This window comes from Acyrthosiphon pisum, chromosome A2, assembly GCF_005508785.2.
Source record: "Acyrthosiphon pisum isolate AL4f chromosome A2, pea_aphid_22Mar2018_4r6ur, whole genome shotgun sequence".
Taxonomy (NCBI): domain Eukaryota; kingdom Metazoa; phylum Arthropoda; class Insecta; order Hemiptera; family Aphididae; genus Acyrthosiphon; species Acyrthosiphon pisum.
Window position 1 is genome coordinate 117,235,777 of NC_042495.1, and position 18,596 is coordinate 117,254,372.

The window sequence follows — 18,596 nt, forward strand, 5'->3', positions numbered from 1 at the left end:
CAATTATTAAAAACAAAATAATATTATAAAACAGATAAAATAAACAATACTAACGGACCTGAGAGATATATAACACACAGGATGATTATATAACTGAATCAAAATCACTATTCAATACATTCAAAATTTGTATTATAATTTTAGTCTAGTATCAAAATAATGTAGCAAAATTTATGATATTTGAATATATGCATGTGATTAATTTATCAACACTTCAATTTATAGTTAAATATCGATGGACCCATGCTGAAGCAGTCAAAATCGATAATTCTTCCGTTGAAGCCTTCTCTACTATTCTTTCACAATTTATATCTAATTTTAATTCCTTAATTAGCCCACTAATTTCCCTCCTTACCGAGGTTGTTCATAAACGGTTCTCTCCTTAGCTAAAATTTAGATTTAAAATTTATATATCTAACACTTATCTCTCTATTACCTTTATTATTTAATCACACTGTATAATTTTTATTACATATATTATTACACTGTTTGTTTTGCAAACTAATAACCTTATATTATTTATATTGTTGTCATGTTATACGTATAATCTTAATCTATTATGTTATCTACTTACTCCCAATATCTATTATTTGGTATGCTACCTTTATTTTATTCGTATTATGTTATTACTATCCACATACTTTGTTATTATCTTTATAATTCAATTTTATTTCATAATTGTCGAACTATAATAGTATTTGCTGGAAGTTCTAAAATAAAAAAAAAAAAAAAAAAAAATATCGATGGACCCAAATTATGTATACTATTCAAAATAATTTGAACATATTACATTATAAAGCACTAGTGTAATAGTGAACGGACCCAATAGTATTACTGATATTATAAAAAATTAGATTTAACGATTTCGACAGCCGACAGTGTTGTCAGGCAAGTGTAAAATATTTTTTGTCGAACGAATTTCGACCAAACAAATGAATAAAATGCAGGGACAGTGTATATTGTGAAATGGTTTATATTTTAAAAAAAAAACTTTATATTCAATAACAGCTATAACTGGCAGAATTCCAATGCGTATAATATTATAATGCTATAACCGGTCAAATGCAGCGGCAGCGTGACTGCAGTAAATCAACAGCCATGACAATAATAACAACGACGACAACAACAACAAAAACAATAACAACAGCAATAATAGATATCGGCTTAAAACGAATGAGTTAATATCATGTGTGTGTGTGTGTGTGTGATGGAGAATGCAGCGAAATGAGATGGGATAATAGCTTTATATATATATAATATAAAATAATATGTATAGGGCGTCGCGGTGTGAGGCAGCAGCGCCGGCGAAGGGGTGACGGATGGGACGGAAATTAAATTTCAAAATCGAATTCACCCGTATCGCTTTACGAGACAATGTTTCAGTATCGGTAGCGGCAGTAGTCATGCACAATAATAATAATATTATATTATTATATAAAGCACAAATTATATTACATACATCGCGAGCCGCCGTTATTGTAATATGCGTGTGGATGTTATTATAATATGCGAATGGCGAGACGAGAGCACATTATATTATACGCGGTGTGTTCCAGTGTAATATTATTGCCATATTAGTGTGTTTCGGAATTATACGAAAATAATAATATATGACCCATATAATAATAACAGCAACGCGATGGTAACATATATATTATATTATTATTAAATCCACGCCGCTCTAAACTAGATAATATTTTGTACGACTGTTCGGTATTTTCGTGTTCGGGTTTCGCCATTACAATATGTGGGATTCGACTGGTGTATAATATTATATCCAATAAAATTACCTAAAAGACGATGGCGCGGAGCCGCTATGAGGCGTGAGAGGACGTCGATGCTTCCATTTTTAAACCGTCGGCTGGAGACCACCGAATAGTGTTCGGTGGCTATTCTATTCAAAACAACTTCCATAATAATAACAATAATTATGAACAATAAAAATAATAATAATGGTTAAATTTCGTCATCGGTTTTTTTCCTTTTTACTACAGTAGTTCTATTATGCCAGCCTGCTGGTCAGTCGCTACTTGTCACAATGTTTCCACGTCAAATGTCATTATGCAGTCCAACTGTAATATTATTATGCAGTAATATTATACATTTATATTGTAATAACATATTAAAAAAAAAGTAACGGCGGACCGTCGACGGCCATCAGTCAATCGGAAACACATTTTCACATCCGTCAAAATCGTTTGGGACAAATATTATGTGTTCTCCTGCGGTACCAGTGGTTTTTCGAATTATCCGTCCACCAACATAATATAGTAGAACCCTACCTTCCTCATCGTAACCGACTCCCGACCACAGCAGCGACTGGATCACGTGTATACCTATCCCTAATTGAATTCCCGCGGTGACGATTTCGTTTTTTTCTCCACCACTTCCTCCCCCTAAATAATTATTGTGTGGTTGCCAAAACGTAATACTCGCACATGCATCCCTCTCCGACACAACTGTGTAGTGCCTAAATTATACCTACCTAATAATATTATGATACGTGACGTAGCAGCAAGTATAATATTGTATCGCATGTCATTCGGTCATTTGATTCCGGATGAACCATCGAAAATTATACTTTTCTAGCGCGTGCATGGCTAATGTAACGACATGTTTATATTTTCATACCTTTAACATTTTGCCCCTAGCGGTTTTCGCGTATCCGACAAACTTATCTCCATCGCGTCCTTATCACGATACCAACACACGCACTAAAACGAACATTAAGTAGGTACAGTATAATAATAGTGTTATACTGTTATCTATATTATAATGTGAAATGTTTGCATGCCGCGAGAATTGAGTAATTTAGCTGCGGCGTTGCGGTCCAATTTACGATTTTTACAAAATCTTTCGGTAACTAGGTATATTATAATATATTCATCTATCTGCACTAAAATATATGTTTTCGTCAAAACCGCATTATTTTCTCTAAAAGCCACCGAGACGCTTATGGAAAACAAACGAATATGATTTCGATTCATAAATGTGTTGATTAACGAAAATATGGTATAAGGGATGACTGGAGGAGTACCCCCCAACATATAGCAATGCTCGTCGAGTAAATACAAATATAAAACGTTTTCACCATAAATAATTCAACGGAAATCTAACTTTTGCGGTGATAGTCGTGTGGTTAGGATTGATAATGTATATTTACTACAAACAGTTTAATGTATAACGGTGCTTACTTAAGTCAATTAAAAGTTATGAGATGAGATTAAGATTAAATTTGGGAACGTCTTCGTTTAAGTGAAGAAAATAATATGATGAAACAAAACAACTTTGTTAAGTTGCTTAAAATTAAATTGGAGCTCAAGTTTAATATTATCAAGTGAATTTATTCAGTATCAGTGTTCAGCTCTTTGTAATAAAACGGCTTAGCAGGCCTTACAGATGTATAATAATTAATACTAAGATAAATTGATTGTGTGCATAACTCCTTTAAGGTTTGATTCAACGCAATAGTTTCAAATTGTAAGCGGTATTATGGCTCCGAAAGACCACTATATATGTTATAAAAGCTTTAAAACTTAAAAACCAAAATAAAATAAAAAAATATTAAAATCAAAATCGAACACACTTCAGAAAACCTGAACATTTTTGGAAACGACCAATCTCGGTTTATATGACTTGAATTTTATGCTTGGCTTACAGTAGGCCGTATAATCTGTAATACTATGTAACTCACTGCATATAAATAGTAATCGCACTATTTCATTCAAATCCCAGGAATTTTTATGAGTTTTTTTACGACTCGATACTAAATAGTATAAGAAATCAACACTTGCTTAAGTAGCTATATCTTAACTGGCATAATAATACTGCCGTGTTTCAATAAAATGTTGTTTACGAAGTTCTGTTGAAAAGAACTACTTTCCGATAAAAGATCCACAGTTTGATGCGATCATCAAAAATATTAAAACAAATAACGATATATGATCATGATGGATAACATATTAATAATATTATAACTTATGCTTAAACTCAACTATGGTTATAATTTTAGTTATACCCCGTTGACAATACATGATTTTTTTTGGATGATGAATAATAATAATTATTACCCATTATTATTAATTGTTCACAATATATTCTTACAAAAAGTATAAATTAAATTATCTTTACATATTTTGTTTTAATACAGCGATGAGTGAATAATATTAAATACGCGATTCTATTTTTTAAACATAATTATACAATATGTATTTATTGCAATAACATAACAATAATAATAATATTAATGAGATTTTGGATCGAATATCGCATAAGTACACCTCACAATATTATTATGTTACGTATAATATTCTAGAATCGTCGAGCTAAATCGTGTTTTTCCTCGGAAAATCGCATGTCGCGGCAGTTATTTTATCGGATTTTCATAGGCAACAGAATCTTGCCCTCAGCCATTGTGTTCTCTTGAACGTAAATAATGTATACGCGAAATTTCTGCGAAATCACAGTCTACTACCTATTGATGTGGAATGGCACACGTCATTGGACAGCGAAACGCCAAGCGTAAAGCAGACATACTAAATTTTCCCGGCGCGATGAATCCAACGCGCTCGTATAGTCAAGTTTATTATAAATAACAACTCGGATCTACCGAAATTCACATGCGAGACTATATTATTATTATAACTTATAAGTATACATATAAATACGAACCCCTCTTTTTTTCGCTTTATTTTTCTCATAAGACATAAATAAATATATTACACGTTGATAGAAATTCTGAAAATCGGTCAATTGTTCAAGACTTCAGATTATTGTTGAGGCAATATTTTCTTTTTCTTGAATCGTATTATTATTATTATTATTATTATTACGTATTATATGTTATATGTACGTCGTTTGTATTATGGATGTGTTATAGGAAAATGGGTTTCGTGGGTAAATCGTTTTTTGTTCAAAGCGGAAAAGAATGCGGTAAGGAGTTTTGTTCAACAAAACGAGGGAGAGAAAAATATATCAAAGTTATTACGATAAATAATGCAATTTGTCTATACCTTTAACTGCATTAGGGCAGGTTTTATAATTGAATACGCAACTATTAGTTTTACATTATAACATATTCGTTATTATACGGCCATATTATACTAATGAAATTAACCGTATTCACGTTATCTTATCCAATCGTCATTGAATATTATTAATTATATTTTGTTTTTTAATAAATTATTGTCAACGTTTTCCGTTTCTATCCCTAAAAGTATAAATTGGTATGAACCTGACGGATCCTTAACGAATAAAAACAATGTTGTCATAATTTGTGAAAAGTTTGACCGTAATTCTATTTTACAGTACTCTCACTGTCAAAGTTTATTCTTTTATATAAATTGTACTTTAATATTCATTTTAAATTGACTATTAGCATAACAATAAGAATAAAAAGAATACTGGTAAATTATTTTAAATAAAGTCGTGGTCTCTTCTCGTTTAAATTAGTAAACTTTCTACGGCACTAAAGGGATGGTAAAACCACAAACAGCATGTTATACAGCTATACTTACCGCGATGTACAGTGTACACCCTGTCGAAAGTTTTTGGCTCGACAGTTTGACAGGTGAAATGTGTTTGGTTTCACTTTTCCATAGCAGTATTGTCTGATAATAATACTCGAGTAATACTTGCCTACATTTCAGTCGGAAATAACCTTATACCTTAATGATTTCAATTTTGAAACATTTCCACACGTTTCTGAAAATATACGCAAAAAAGTTTTGTGTGTGAGACTGACAATGAGTCAGGAAATAGTTGGAATAGTGGTATGGAAGTTGGATCCTACGTATGAAATATTATGTACCAGCAAAGTTCAAATAATATGACCGACTTGATGACGACTTAAAAAAAAAATTGCAATTCAGTATTATATTGTTTATCGTACCAACCGGTTAATGCCATAAAATCTATTGCGCTTAGTACCCACTTTACCGACATTTGTGTATTTTTACAAATAAACAAATGCCTAGATAGCTAGGTTAGTACTGGTTATATTGTCTCGTTCAAATTCACCTCATATAGTCTTGTGGTTTTGAATATTATTTTGTGGAAATTAATAATAATATACGCCCTATTGCACCTATCCAGAAGGTTTTATGCGTCGTCGTGTCATTTCAAGTCGAGTCTGTCAAGGCAACGAAATAATAATTCGCGACACTGTTGTAGCGATTCTAATGATAAACGTCTGTCCTGGACACGGCCGATCTAGGGTTTATTAATTACAAACGATCTCTTCACGGGAGAAGTTTGGAAACGTCTGAGCGGTGGTGTAAAATTGACCCCTTCGGCGACACGGCGGTCATTATCTAAATAGCGCATTACACGACCCAATGTAATAGACGTTCGTCCAACTCCAAAACCTTTGTAAGTGACGTGCTAAACGGACGTATAACATCGCACACCGAAGAAAAAGGTAGTTAACAGAGTGAAAAAAACACATTGCAATTTCTGACACCTCTATGTTATTATCACGGTATACATTCGAGTAGAATAATAGTTTTTATCATTAATAATGTTTCTCCCTCAAACCGGAAATTGCATGCACGAAAAACGTATGATTTAAAATTATTAGTATATATTATAGGTACTACGAATAAAAAAAATATCTGGATCAGATAGTTTTAGACAAACTTGGCAGTTTGAGTATAGTTAACCACGATAATGGAAAAGTAACTTTTCACGATTGCGACGACCACGGTTTACCATTATATTCGGGCGCGTGTAAATATCTAAATTTGCAATTAAAATAATTTTTTCTATTTTAGGGAGGGGGGGAGGAGAAATATAATTTGCATTCTCGACGGTCTCCGAATACCTAATAACAATATAAGTTTGTCTATTATTATATTATACATTACAAGATTCCAAAATGTATTCTATTAAAATTGTATACAATATTAAAGGTGTTATAGGTAATATTAGCTAGTCAACTGTGTTATATTTTATCATGAATTTGCACGTTATCCGGTCAAAACTCACAGAAAATAATTAATAAACATTTACATTAGATCCACACAACAAATCGTATATTATACAATAAAAATCTCCTACGTGGTCATTGTAATAATGTTACACACGGAACCGTAAATGTTATTTTTAAACAGTACGGCTTTCAGTCACGCCATTTCCATATTATTATCAACAATCAACAATAAAAAATAACAATCGGTAATAGTTATTAAACGACCATTACTTTGTTGTATTTTGTTGTAAACTTTACTCCTCCTCCGAAATTTTTCATAACACCGATCATAGACTAATAGAACGGCCGCAGTAATCATTATTTGCTTTATATTTTATTATATTATGATTTCTTCTTTCGTTATTTATTTTACAATAGGAAAAAAGTTTAACGATAACACCTTATTGTTTAAATAATATTAATGATTGAGTATTTAAACTATAAAGGTTAATAATTTAAGTTGAAACAATAACGTAGGAATAATAATATCGGCTATCGAGAATCAAGACAACCATGATACTATTCGTTTTGAGAACGGGTCCGGAAAAAATACTTTGAAATTCCTTACATAATTGTAAAGGGTAAAAACTTGGTAGCTTACTCGGGCGTAATCAATGTATCCATGGCAAACAGTTGGAAGAAAATAGTCTGTATTTTTTTTTATTTTTTTTATCTTGAAATGGATTTGTATTTAATTAAAAAGATAATAATAATAATGATAAAAAAAATACAGTGGTAAAATGACGTTGAGTTAGTCAATATTTTTTTCCTTGCAATATTCACAAATAAAAACGTGTCGGCCGAGTCTAAATGTCCAATGGTGGTGAAACGAAATCAATTTCCGATATAAAAGTCACTGTTGGATATAATAAGTTATTATTAACGAAAAAGGAACGTAGGTAAGGTATAAGGTAGTTGATAACAAATGTCATTTTTCTCATTGCCGGCACCAGATTGTGTGACATTTGATGACTGGGTGGGTATAGAACCCGAACGGCGGTCGAGGAGACAGGAAAAAAAGTAAAGGTTAGTCTACAAAAGTTCATGTATCTAAGGGCGGGGGTGGGTTTTTTAATCAAACTGTCGTTTCTGCGGTGGGGTGGCATCACTACCACTACCACCAGTGTGGTAATAATCGACCGTGACTCCGAACAACGTCATACGGCCTCGCTGCTATACAACCATATAGGATAATCTCTTGCGTCCTTCCCGGCCACGCTGAGAAATGCCAAATGAATTACTATCTCTCGAAAACCTGCAGCTCCTCACGCCACCGCCACGCCACTCTTTTTTTCCCGCTACCGTCACAGTTGCCGTGTGTCTCTTTTAATTAATTGATCTCTCGGACTCTGGTAAGACCCTATATTTTTTTCTACCCTCTATCTCGCCACTTTGACTTTTCTTCTTTTCCCATCCGCATCAATCTGCTCGCGCAGCCACCCATCCACCATTTCGTCCATCGGTGGACGGAGTTACACACCAGCTCCAATTAGATTTACGAACGTCTAACGTTTTGTCACCCACTGAAATCGTGCAACGGCGGCAGCTTCTATCCTCCCCACTTCCCACTCCCATCTTTCAGCAACCCGTTAATCGCCTCACATCACATATACTGCAGAATTTCGATTTCAAAAACACCACCATCACTTAATCCAATCACGAACTGTCTTCCTACATATTATTATGAATTGCTGTAAATTGCGGTCCATGAAATAGTAAAATTCCTCAAACCGAAATACGAAATTTGTCTGCTTTTTTATAATTTATTGTTATATCAATCAAAATTAATTTGCCCGCAACAAAATAGTAGGTAACAAGAAATGTATTACTAATATGACGTGAACTTTTAAAAACAGTTGTTTCTTTTAACATTAAAATATAAAATTATGATTAACTGATATAAACTCATATATTATAAATAGTATTGTGTATATAGAATTAGAAATGTGTTAAATTGAAAAATATTAATTTTTAATAAATTAATATAATATTATTATTGATAAATTATCATAAATCCATAACTTTATTGGTACCTAAATAATACCTACAATCTATGATTTCATACATTTAAGTAATAGGTTTTTGATTTCTCCAGCTTCAGGGGTCGCTTAGGCCTATCAATGCAAAACACACTTTCTTCTCTCCATCTCTCTCTACTCTATCCAGTACTACCTCCCTATAGTTTTCCACTTTTAGGGTTGATAGATCCTTTAATACTTTATCATACCATCGTTGTATATACGTTTCCAAAGGCTTCATTCCTCGTGGTTTCTAATTCAGTAGTTTTTTTTCGATCGTGTTAGACCTTGGTATGTGACCCAGCTTAGTAATTTGGCTCTAATTACCAAAATTAAAATTTGTTCTTCAAATACATTGTATACTTATTCATTCTTCATTCAATATGTAATTATTTGAATAAAATATGTACAATGTACCTACAGAAATGTCTTATATTTGTAATTGGACTTATAAATATTTTTATATTTCAAAATTATTTTTTTTTATTCCTATCATAATATTATTATATTTATGAAAAACACATTTTAATGTTTTTTCAAAGTTTTCGTATTCAAAATTGTAATAAATGTTTTTATAAACTCTGTACTAAACACCTACTACTAGCTAGTAGTATATAAGTTGTATATAAAAAAAAAGAAAACACACTTAATAGAAAGTTTATATTCTTGTTATTGGGTTCTAAAAAAAAACCGATTCCAACATACTATAATATATACCTAACACTATTCTATCAATTTCACTTTATACATGTTTTCTGTCTACGGCATTCAATCACTTGGACATGCTACAAGGTCTCTTCAAAATCAATCTATTTGTGTCCATTTCAGGTTGGCCACTGATTACAAATGAACCGTCAATCCATGGTTGATAGCACAATTCAAACGTATGGTATATACAAAGTTCACAATTCCCACAAAACTTTTATAAAGGCTTCTTTGATAACATTAATTAAACCGATCTCTGTGCATATACAATACAGTTGAAAATCTACCAAACCTACAGATAATTTATAATTTAAAATGAATCGTAAGTACCTATACTATATGTAGCTGTATTTTTTTTATTGATTTATACATAAACACTGCAAAAATCCCATAGGTTACTAGTTTTTTGAGTGAACGTATACCATACCGGGTGATATTTTGTGCATTTTATACCCACCAGAGAGGACGTCTTTATAGTACTTAAAAGTACATCGACATTTCATTATTTCATTATTTTTTTTTAAAGGCTCTTAATAAATCAGTCATAACAACGCACTCATCTGATGAATAACCACGGAGGGGGTAGGTTTTAAAGAATCGCCGACAAGGCGCTTCGATGGCTGTGTACTCGAATGTATTAAAATCTTCGGTGGCATTTAATAATGGTATTATTCCACGCTGGTAATAGACTGTGAAGTGAAAACACTCGTGAGTAAAAAAAAAAAGACAAGTCGCAGTTCCCAAAACTGAACAGAGAGGAACGATGATTGAAAACGCGCGCGGGGTGACGAAGGGCGGTAGGGGTGGTAATCGCTGAGGCTATAGTAAGCGGAGGAGGAGTAGAAGGAGAATAAGAAGAATATAATATACGACAGCGACGAAAGAAACGGCCGGCGGGTGTGGTGGTGTGTGGGGATCAAACCGGCCGGAAAGTCGCCAGTCCGTCACGTGAAGAAATTCTCACGGCGACGATGAGACGCGCGTAGTATTGTATATACCCGAACCAGAGTGGCGGCTGCCAGCCGGGTCTTTTCTTAAACGAGCTAATCTCACTCACTACTCCTCCCCACATCAACTGGTCCATCATCACCACCACCCACCTGACCTAACGAGGAATCACCCTCCCCCACCGACGGGGCTATTGAATTGCAATCGAAGTGACGCCGAGATGGTAATACTATATAGATTTTTGTGCATGGTTACGTACGGTGTATTATATTAATAATATATAGGTACACCTACTCGGTTTTCTCTCGCATTCTCATTTAATGATTTTTTTTTCGCTTCACATTGGTCGATATCCAAAAAATAAATATTTCAAGGCAGCTGCAGGTCGCGTGGTCGCGTTCTCAATACTGACGTTTTATTCAAAAACGCGACATCGCCATCGGTCGTTTACGCGGGTATAAACGTCATTTATTTCGAACGCGGATTACAGTCTCGATTTTGGGTTTACGAATCTTATTCTATTATATATGATGAGACGTGGTGGCGTTATATATAATCCGATTCCCGGCGAAATGGCCATTCCAGCTCTACCGACGAGTATATAAATACTTTACAAAAGTGACACGAGAACGAGGCAAAACATATTCGTCGTTTCCTCCTCGTCGTTTTGTCATCTCCCTAGGCGATCTTTATTATAATAATATATAAGCTGGTATTATGTAATGTTATTAGCTCATGCATAGTTGATTTACCATTATGGATTTTGGTACACCGACGGGAACAAACGAGCTTAACTATAATCCGCAATCAAAAAACGAAAAACTATACGATTGGAAAACAAAACGATTGTAAAGAATTATATTAATATTATTTTTTATTTTTTTTTTTTGGTTTCCATCGACATCATTATTTTGTCATATTCAATATGAAAACCTTCCGAGATAGCAATCGGGAAAATATTGTATTTTTAAATAGGCAATTTGCAAGTACAAAAAAAAAAGCATTCGAAAAAATAAAATGGGATTACCAATGTTCATTTTGTTCCTTTGCAGAATGTATAATGTAAATTTTATCTGATGGATTTTGATCTTAAAATAATGTGATTTTTTTTTATTTAAACTTAAGATATATTAAAAAAATGTGTATACATATCATATTATTCATGTACAACATTTTTTTTAAAACAATATTATTGTATTTTGAAATTGATACAACGAGTTTAAGGAAACATTCTAAATAATGAATCGATTAAACTAACTTTCACACCCATAAAATTCAAACAAATATTTTCCATTAGTCGAAAACATTGTGCTCGTATTATCCTTATGCTCTCGAGTCTTTGAAATCTTAATATTAAATTAATAAAAAAGAAACGGAGCGTTACTTACTTTTTTGCCGTCCAACTCGTGTGATCCTTGTGCCAGAACTTTGTCCACGCTGGACGGATCTGCGAAAGTGACGAATCCAAATCCCCTATAAACAAAATTATGGTTTTTTAAGTCCATAAAGTATATTTTTGGTAAAAATCTATATAATGTCTGTATTTTCTTCAGCTCTCCTCCTCAATTTAATCCCATGCAATTTAAGTTTAATAGTAATCGCTTTAATAAGACACTATCCAAACAGCGGCTGCCTGATGTTTAATACTGAGATTTTGATTTATATAAATTGAAATACTCAGAATTGTTATTTTGAATAATATACATTAATTGTATTTATTTACACATTTATAGGAACACATACATTTCATTTTTACAGAAAACAACCTTCCTCAACGATCTTGTATTTATGTGCAGGTATCTCATTGTCTATTCAATTAATATTTCTCACAATAGGGTACGAAATAATAATGATTAAATCATAATTAGTTTATTTCAAATTTTGATTCTCTGTCATTAGTTTTTTAATTATTATCGTTCTGCATTATTTTCTTCTTATTTTAATTCATAACGTCATATTGATATTTATTGTATACACACTCTTTCTATAAATAATAATGTCATAATATTATGGTAAATTGTATTAATTTTATAAACTCTTTACTATATAGTCTAGCAGCCTTCACATATTCGTATCAGCTTTGAATTTCAAATATTACATTTTCTTACGACACAGCAGCTCTTTATTATTTATACGTACACCAGTTAATCTCAGTTATGATATTTTGTCGCACGATATACATGGAAACTATTTTAATTTCATACACCTACATAATATTATTAAATTTAAAACATCATCCATAATTCCTTCATTCCCTCACGTAATTTACTTTGAATATTTAATCTTTCACACCGTGATTACGGGCTATCATTCCTTTGATTAAGTCTTTCATGTAACTAAAATCGTGTTTCATACACTATAACTAACTTCATTTCATATTCAAATAAAATTCTCAGCGAATTATTCACTAAAGTTTTGTTTTGCGTTTTATACCAGTTGTATTAATAATGTGCTACTTTATGATTTAAGGATTTTATCAGAAATATTTAATATTGATTCTAATAACAACAGGTAATATATTGGTATATAAGTAAATACAATTATACGTATTTAAAAAGTATAAAATACAAGCTTAAATATAGTTAAAACAGAATATAAATATAAATTATTTCTATAGAAATACAAAATATATATTGATAGTGGCGTGTTAAATTCAAAAATATTATTATATGAAATAAGTAGTTATGAAAATGTTACAATATAGGTAAATAAAAAGGTAATAGGACGAAAACAAGAAAAACATGAACTATTATTACTGTAATGTTAGTTAATATTGCCAAACAACAATTAAATTAAACTGTAAAAAATTATATTTTGTTCGGTAAAATGTGCATTATATTAGGTATGTGTATATTAGTTAATATTTTTGTAAACAACATTACGGTTAAAAACAAACCCTTGAAAAATATGATATTATGTAATATTTTACATTGGTATTTAAATTGTTTTTATAAATCAACTAGTGTTGTTCAAATTAACTAAAAAATCTTGTAGTCAAATTGCAACTTAATTCTGAAAATAATCATAATACACAGTTTGGGATCAAAATGTTTAACATGAGTTATTCTTTTTTATTTTTATTTATTTTTATATTTTTTATTAGTTATTTTGATATATTAAATATAAAAAAATATTAAAATATTTTCTAAGCTTTACCTATTTTTAAAATATGTTTAGGATACAACTGATACAAAAGATCTTTAAATAGATTATCTGCTTGAGCATACATTCAATTTTTAAAATAATGGGTAAATGTATTTAATTGACTTTCTCAACATTTTTAAACTAACATGAATGTTACGTTAATATAAGATTGTATCTATATGTTATTAATAGTATTCTATATAACATATTTTCACAAAATCTAATCAATATAATTTAATTTAATTTAATTCATTAAGTATATTATGTTGATTTAGATTATAAATAACGTTTATAAGTAACGATATATGCAAAAAAAAATTTGTATCAATTAACCAACAAAAAATTGGTGTCCAATAATTCCAGTAGTATTAAATGTATCGATAGTATTATCTTTAAAGTGAAATAATAATCTGTTCATTTTTTTTTTTAAATGTTTAGTTAATATCTTGGCGTACTGATACATTTAATATAATATCATTGAATAATAATCTGTTACTATAACTTATGAACTTGGTGGTTGATAACGAAATAGTTCCTATAATATATTATATTGTGCAATAATTCAAAAGCTGTAATTCATTTTATAATAATTATTATTATCCTGTCTCCACCCCTGACCACCGAACGTTATATTATAATCCATTATTATAGCTGATGGCGGTTGAGGTCTCATGATGTTTTGTGGACGACGACTACAACAGCGAAAACTGTGCGGACAACGGATCCTGCAGCTGCAGAGGGATTCCATCCAAATAACGGACCGACGTTACAAAGTGGGCGTGAATTCCGTGTCGTCATAAAAACTGACCGCTGTCGGCGTTAGCGCGGGGTACGAGCTTGTGTGCGGTCAGTGCAAAAAGTAAAGGGCTACGCGGCAAATCAAACGGCAGCGAGATGTATAACATAATATATAGGACGCAAAACCGTATATAATAAAGGGTTCGGGCCTTAAATCATACACAGAGGGGAACGCGGGGGGACGGAGAGGATGCAACGCCGGAGGTAGGTTGGCGGCGGGGTTTGTGGAGGCGAAGAGAGTAGAACGTGGGTCAAGGGGGTGCGAGAGGGTGCGAGAGACTTGTGCAACGGTGGCAGAACACACGCGAGGAGCTGCAGCAAACGGGGCGAAACGGTTGATTTATGTTCGGTTTTAGCATGGAACGTATTATTTGTGAAAACGTTACCACCGTCGCGGAAACCGTTCCCGCGCATCCGAACTAGATTACGTGGTAACTTGGCGCGCTATTAAATTCGAACACCGCCGCAAAATCCCTTTTACTCCTTACTCCCGCCTCCTCCCCAAAAAAGTACCCCTCCTACTTGCCACCGATCGTTCTGAACACCACCACTCGGGGGCAAACAACGGCCGTCCTTATAATAATAATAATACATACGTATATCATATGTGTATATATGTATGTTAACGAAAACGTATACACGACCCCCCCTTTGTCGTCCACCCTTGTGATAACCAAAAAACCCAGGTCAAAATAATATCATATTACTATTATTATTATTATTATTATTATTATTATTATTATTATTATTATTATCATCATCATCATCATCATCATCATCATCGTTATGGCTATTATTATTGTAACGCACGCGTGGTGGTACACACAAACACAATATATTATAATATAATAAATATCTTTACGTATTATAATACACAAAAGTGTTTCTTTTTTACTCTACCATATTATTATTAAAATGTTATATAGACACGCGTGTACATCGTTTCTGGTCCAATCGTGTATGGTGTACGTACATAATTTTATGAGGTCCGGTGCGATGTTGCTTGTACACAGGCAGCCATAATAATATACAATATTATAACATTTATGGACTTTTTCAGTCGACGATAAACGCCACGTGGAATATAATTAAGACCCGTTCGGACCCGACGTACCTATTAGATTTATTGAAACATTGACTAATTCAAAAACCGCGAATCGGATGATCGCCACCGGAGTGGTTGTAAATGCAGCCAGGGTCAAGAGACGCTTTCTCGAAAATGCCCGTCGTGTTGTTATAATATAGGATTGTACACCAAATTATTTACGTTTTTATTTCTCGTTTAAATGATTTCTAGTAGCTTATCGACCGTCTTAAGTATAGTATACGCACGTTTTTAGATTTAGTTTCTACAGTCAAGTTTGAAAGCTTATTATTTTATTTTTTAACATTTGACATAGGTGATTTATTCCCATACTTGAATATTTATTTATAAAATTTATCACAGCAAAGAATTGTTTTAACTAAATAATCAGTGTTAAATCAATTTTTTTTTCAATTTTACAATTATTTATGATTTCCCGTTTGGTATTTCAAAAATAATTAAACAGATGTAGCAATAATATAATATAAATATTAAAATAATTGTTATAAAGCACTACTATAATACTATTAAAACCTGGGGTTGAATTTATAAACTAGCTTAAGAAATATTTTATGATTGGATTTTCAAGGAATAATGTCAGAAGGAAAAACAGAATAACGATTTTTTATGAATGAATTATAAATATTAAGTAACAGAAACAACACTTATACTAATAATAAATCAAGGAAAACAACGTCATAGAATTTTTAACCCTACAAGACAAGACACTTAATACTAATTGCCATTGAAAAAAAAGAACTGTATCACAACTAAAATGTATTTGTGTCTTGATATAGGTAGTCATTATGTATATATGCATAAGTAAAAATCCGTTTATAGTGTTTTCTATCTCATATACCTGTAAGACCCCCCATCGAGATCTTCGACGTATACACCAATATAAGAGAATTAATTAAGTATAATTATTGTAAGAAATAAAATAACACCTTCACAATACTTAAATCTGATTTTTATGAGTAAGCAAGGTTAGACGACTACGTAATTTTTTTTTCAATTTACGTTATATCACCTAACGTGGTCAGCAGCTTAAATAATAATTGAAAATAAATGTTTTCCTCTTGTATGGGTTCACGTCGAATTTTAAAAAAACATTGAAAGATTGAATTTAACTAAACTCTCTTAAACATGCCTATAAGAGTCAGTCATACATACTACTTATAATAATAATAATCTAAAAACTGCATAAATTTGCGTTTTTGACACTCCGGGACTCATAATATACCTAAATCAGTATCAAAGTAGTTTAGTGATCAGAGTTTTGCTCAAACAATATTCACATCAAAAAAATTCCCTCTTAGATGATCTGTTTTCTTTTATTTTTTGGAAACCCCATAGTGTACATGTCATATATCATAAGAATTAAATTTAAATTAATTATCATATCAGTAACAAAATAAGTTATCGGAACCGAGAATAATTAAAAAAATAAATAAAAAACAAAAACATGCACTGGCAAGAATATAATATTTAGATCACGCAAAGTATATAGATGTTACTTTTACGCCAAATACAACGTAAAAAAAATGTAATTAGAAAAACTGGTAATTTGGTAACATTTTAAATAAAAATATAATAAAACAAAAAAACAAATCAATGTGGCAGCCATTTTTTTTTTATTAAAATAAAATACATCAAAAGCGATATCAATCTGCAGGTCGAAGATAAAACAATTAATATTCTAAATACGCAACGGTACACCAATAAATCAAAACATCCCAACTAAATATTAACAATAAAAATAATAAAATGTAAATTATTTTTTTTTTTTAAAACATACAAAAATTAACTATTAATAACAAAACGCCAGGAATATTCGATTAGCTAAAATCGATACAAATATAAATAACACATACATTTATATACACACAGGTGCATTATAATGTGTATATACACGCATATTATTTATTATAATTGTTATCCGTTTATAATATTATAAAATATGATTATGTTTGGTATGTAAAATGATCGGTTTGTATATTTTTTCGTATTAATAGTATAGCTAATTGAATTTCCCGGTGTGGTAAAAATCACAAAACACACTCCAAAAACCTATTCCGTTAATATGTTTCCTACCTTGACACATATTTCAGCTCGTTTTCGTTTCCAGCGGTCTGATCAGCTACAGCAACACGGCTGAAACCCCATTTATAACGTACAATCACAACTATGCTCACAACAATGGTTTTATTTAAAGATTTTTATTTATATAAAATAAAAAAATAAAACAAAAAACAAAAAACAATTTATTTTTGTGTTTTACCCGGAAAGTCGTACAACTTAAAACGTAAATCATTAGGATAGTATGCGTATTGTAGTAGTAGTATATACTCGTACCTATATAGATATAATGTCTATGATATTTATAAATTGCACACGTCGTATTATACTTTATAATAATAATAATAATAATAATAATAATAACAATAATATATCTAATAAGTTGGTTTTTTTTATTATTAATATTTTTTCAATCCTCGTCCTACATCCGACTACCATCATACACCACCGACAACCCTATACGGAAAAACGCGTGCTGCTGAACCACCCCCGCAGAATATATTTTATATATAATAATATTATTTACATCACATACTGCTCGACATACACACATATTGCGTACACGGCACCGAGTGAAAATCATCCCTCCTGCCGCCACCGCCACCTAGGTCAATATTATGGTAATGTGGACCCGTTTATTATTTAGATCACATCACACCGGGAATCGAACGGGACGGGAAATCCGTACGCTCGGCGGAGCGATCTCAATGCCTCATCGGCGTGCGTACCGATGCGGAATTTTTCCACTTTATATTATTTATTATACATATATACATTTTCCGTCTACTAACCCGACCACCCCGTTTATACATATATATTTATTTTCGCGCGGAGGGAAAAAAATTGGCGACGA

The 18,596-nt window shown here is 31.7% G+C and overlaps 1 protein-coding gene across 8 annotated transcripts in view; it reads right to left on the reverse strand.

Annotated features, from left to right (window-relative positions):
• The window catches only part of LOC100572393 (RNA-binding protein Musashi homolog Rbp6), a 399,006-nt gene that overhangs the window by 151,942 nt on the left and 228,468 nt on the right, over nucleotides 1–18,596 (reverse strand). For 6 of the 8 annotated variants that reach the window (XM_029489719.1, XM_029489716.1, XM_029489715.1 and 3 more), the window contains 2 exons: nucleotides 17,759–17,818; nucleotides 12,027–12,111 (listed from right to left, as the gene is read on the reverse strand). In XM_029489719.1, coding sequence (XP_029345579.1) covers nucleotides 12,027–12,111; nucleotides 17,759–17,818 — 145 coding nt within the window. The remainder of the gene's footprint in view (nucleotides 1–12,026; nucleotides 12,112–17,758; nucleotides 17,819–18,596) is intronic. The other 2 variants (XM_029489717.1, XM_029489722.1) reach the window with 1 other exon arrangement.